Source organism: Otolemur garnettii, unplaced genomic scaffold, assembly GCF_000181295.1.
Source record: "Otolemur garnettii isolate 467f Iridium unplaced genomic scaffold, OtoGar3 scaffold00022, whole genome shotgun sequence".
Classification (NCBI taxonomy): domain Eukaryota; kingdom Metazoa; phylum Chordata; class Mammalia; order Primates; family Galagidae; genus Otolemur; species Otolemur garnettii.
In genome coordinates, this window is record NW_003852417.1 from 16,469,861 (window position 1) to 16,471,675 (window position 1,815).

The window sequence follows — 1,815 nt, forward strand, 5'->3', positions numbered from 1 at the left end:
TTGTAATATTACTTTCTCATGCTTTTAACACTTATAGGGTATATAGTGATATCCCTTCTTTTATTCCAGAAATTGGTAATTTATATTTTCTCCTTTTCTCTCACTTTTGTTATGAGTTTATTAATTTTATTGATTTAAAAAATTTTTTTGAGATAGAGTCTCGGTCTGTAGCCCTGGGTAGAGTACCATGGTGTCACAGCTCACAACAACAAAAATCTTAGGCTCAAGCGATTCTCTTACCTTGGCCTCCCGAGTAACTGGGACTACCCACCACACTTGGCTAGTTTTTCCATTTTTAGTAGAGACAGGATCTTGCTCAGGTTTGTCTTAAACTCCTGAGCTCAAGGGATCCACCTGCCTCAGCCTCCTAGAGTGCTAGGATTACAGGTGTGAGCCACCGTGCCTTACTGATCTTTATAAAGAGATGAATTCTGATTCTGGTTTTTCTTTTCTTGATTCACTTTTTAAAACAAAGAGCACATAACATAGAAGGCCCCTTCAATCTTCTCTCTAAATATACTCCACCCCTTCTCTCACTATTCCCCTATCATTTGTATATTAATGTTACGCTAATTTCTGCTACTCTACTAGGATCCTCTTTACTTACCACATTTCCTGCTTCTGCAGCCAGTCGGGCAGCATAGCGAGCTATAAGACGGTGTTCCTCGTCCAGTCGGCTAGGACTATCCAGAACACTGCCGAGGAAATAAAAATTCAACAGGTATCTATATTAAACATCCCCTATTCATGATCCATTCTTAGGAAAGACGAAGAAAAGCTAGTAAAGAAGAATGATAACAAAAGAAATGGGGGCTTGGGTCATAGGTACTAGTGGTCTTCTGAGATAAAGGGGAATTCAGAGAAATGCTGAGGCCACATTTCTTCAGCGCACATCCCCACTGCTATCCCACCATCAAAGAGGGCATGCATTTGTTTGTTTGTTTGTTTGTTTGTAGTTTTTGGCCGGGGCCGGGTTTGAACCTACCACCTCCAGTATATGGGGCCAGCACCCTACTCCTTTGACGGGGCATTCACGAAGTCTGAGACAGGGATTTTTTTTTTAGAGACACAGTTTCACTTTGTTGCCCTCGGTAGAGTGCTGTGGCGTTACAGCTCACAGCAACCTCCAGCTCTTGGAGTTAGGCTATTTTCTTGCCTCAGCGTCCTGAGTAGCTGGGACTACAGGCGCCGCCCCCCTCCCAATGCTCGGCTATTTTTTTGTTGCAGTTTGGCCAGGGTCAAATTTGAACCCGCCGCCCCAGATATATGGGGCCGGTGCCCTACTCACTGAGCCATAGGCGCCACCCTGAGACAGAGATTTCTAACCAAATGTTTTGAAAACATTTTAGACCTAGATCTTAAATTCAGAAAGAATAAGAGAAAACTGAAGCATCATGAGAAACAGAGGGCTGAGAAAAAGCATACTTAACACTGGCCGAGGAAAGTGGAGAACGCCAAACATACTATATGCTGAGAGAATTCCATGGTATAAACGTTCCCTCTTGCTGCCTCTTTCTTGTTTTTTTGCTGTTCTTTTTCTACAACTATAGCCCCACCTTAGAGTGAATTAGTTTAATCCATGACTCTTTAACAAAAGTACTAGCACTCTAAAAATGGAAAGACTGACTCTGATACCCAGATGGGGCAGCAAATAATGTGGCACCCAGATGAATGAAGAGTTCTTGAGTGTGGGATGCTGATACTGAACTTTTCACTGATTCTGAAATACCCAATTTTTTATGTCAAGTGCTGTTTGTCTATATCAAGGCAGTCCTAGATTAAGGTACTATGGTTATATAATTTTTTTTTTTTTTT

At 41.8% G+C, this 1,815-nt stretch overlaps 1 protein-coding gene across 7 annotated transcripts in view; it reads right to left on the bottom strand.

Annotated features, from left to right (window-relative positions):
* Window positions 1–1,815, bottom strand: part of DTNB (dystrobrevin beta) — a 240,452-nt gene that overhangs the window by 60,906 nt on the left and 177,731 nt on the right. For all 7 annotated transcript variants that reach the window (XM_003787445.3, XM_023511873.1, XM_023511870.1 and 4 more), the window contains one exon: window positions 608–695. In XM_003787445.3, the coding sequence (XP_003787493.1) occupies window positions 608–695 (88 nt within the window). The remainder of the gene's footprint in view (window positions 1–607; window positions 696–1,815) is intronic.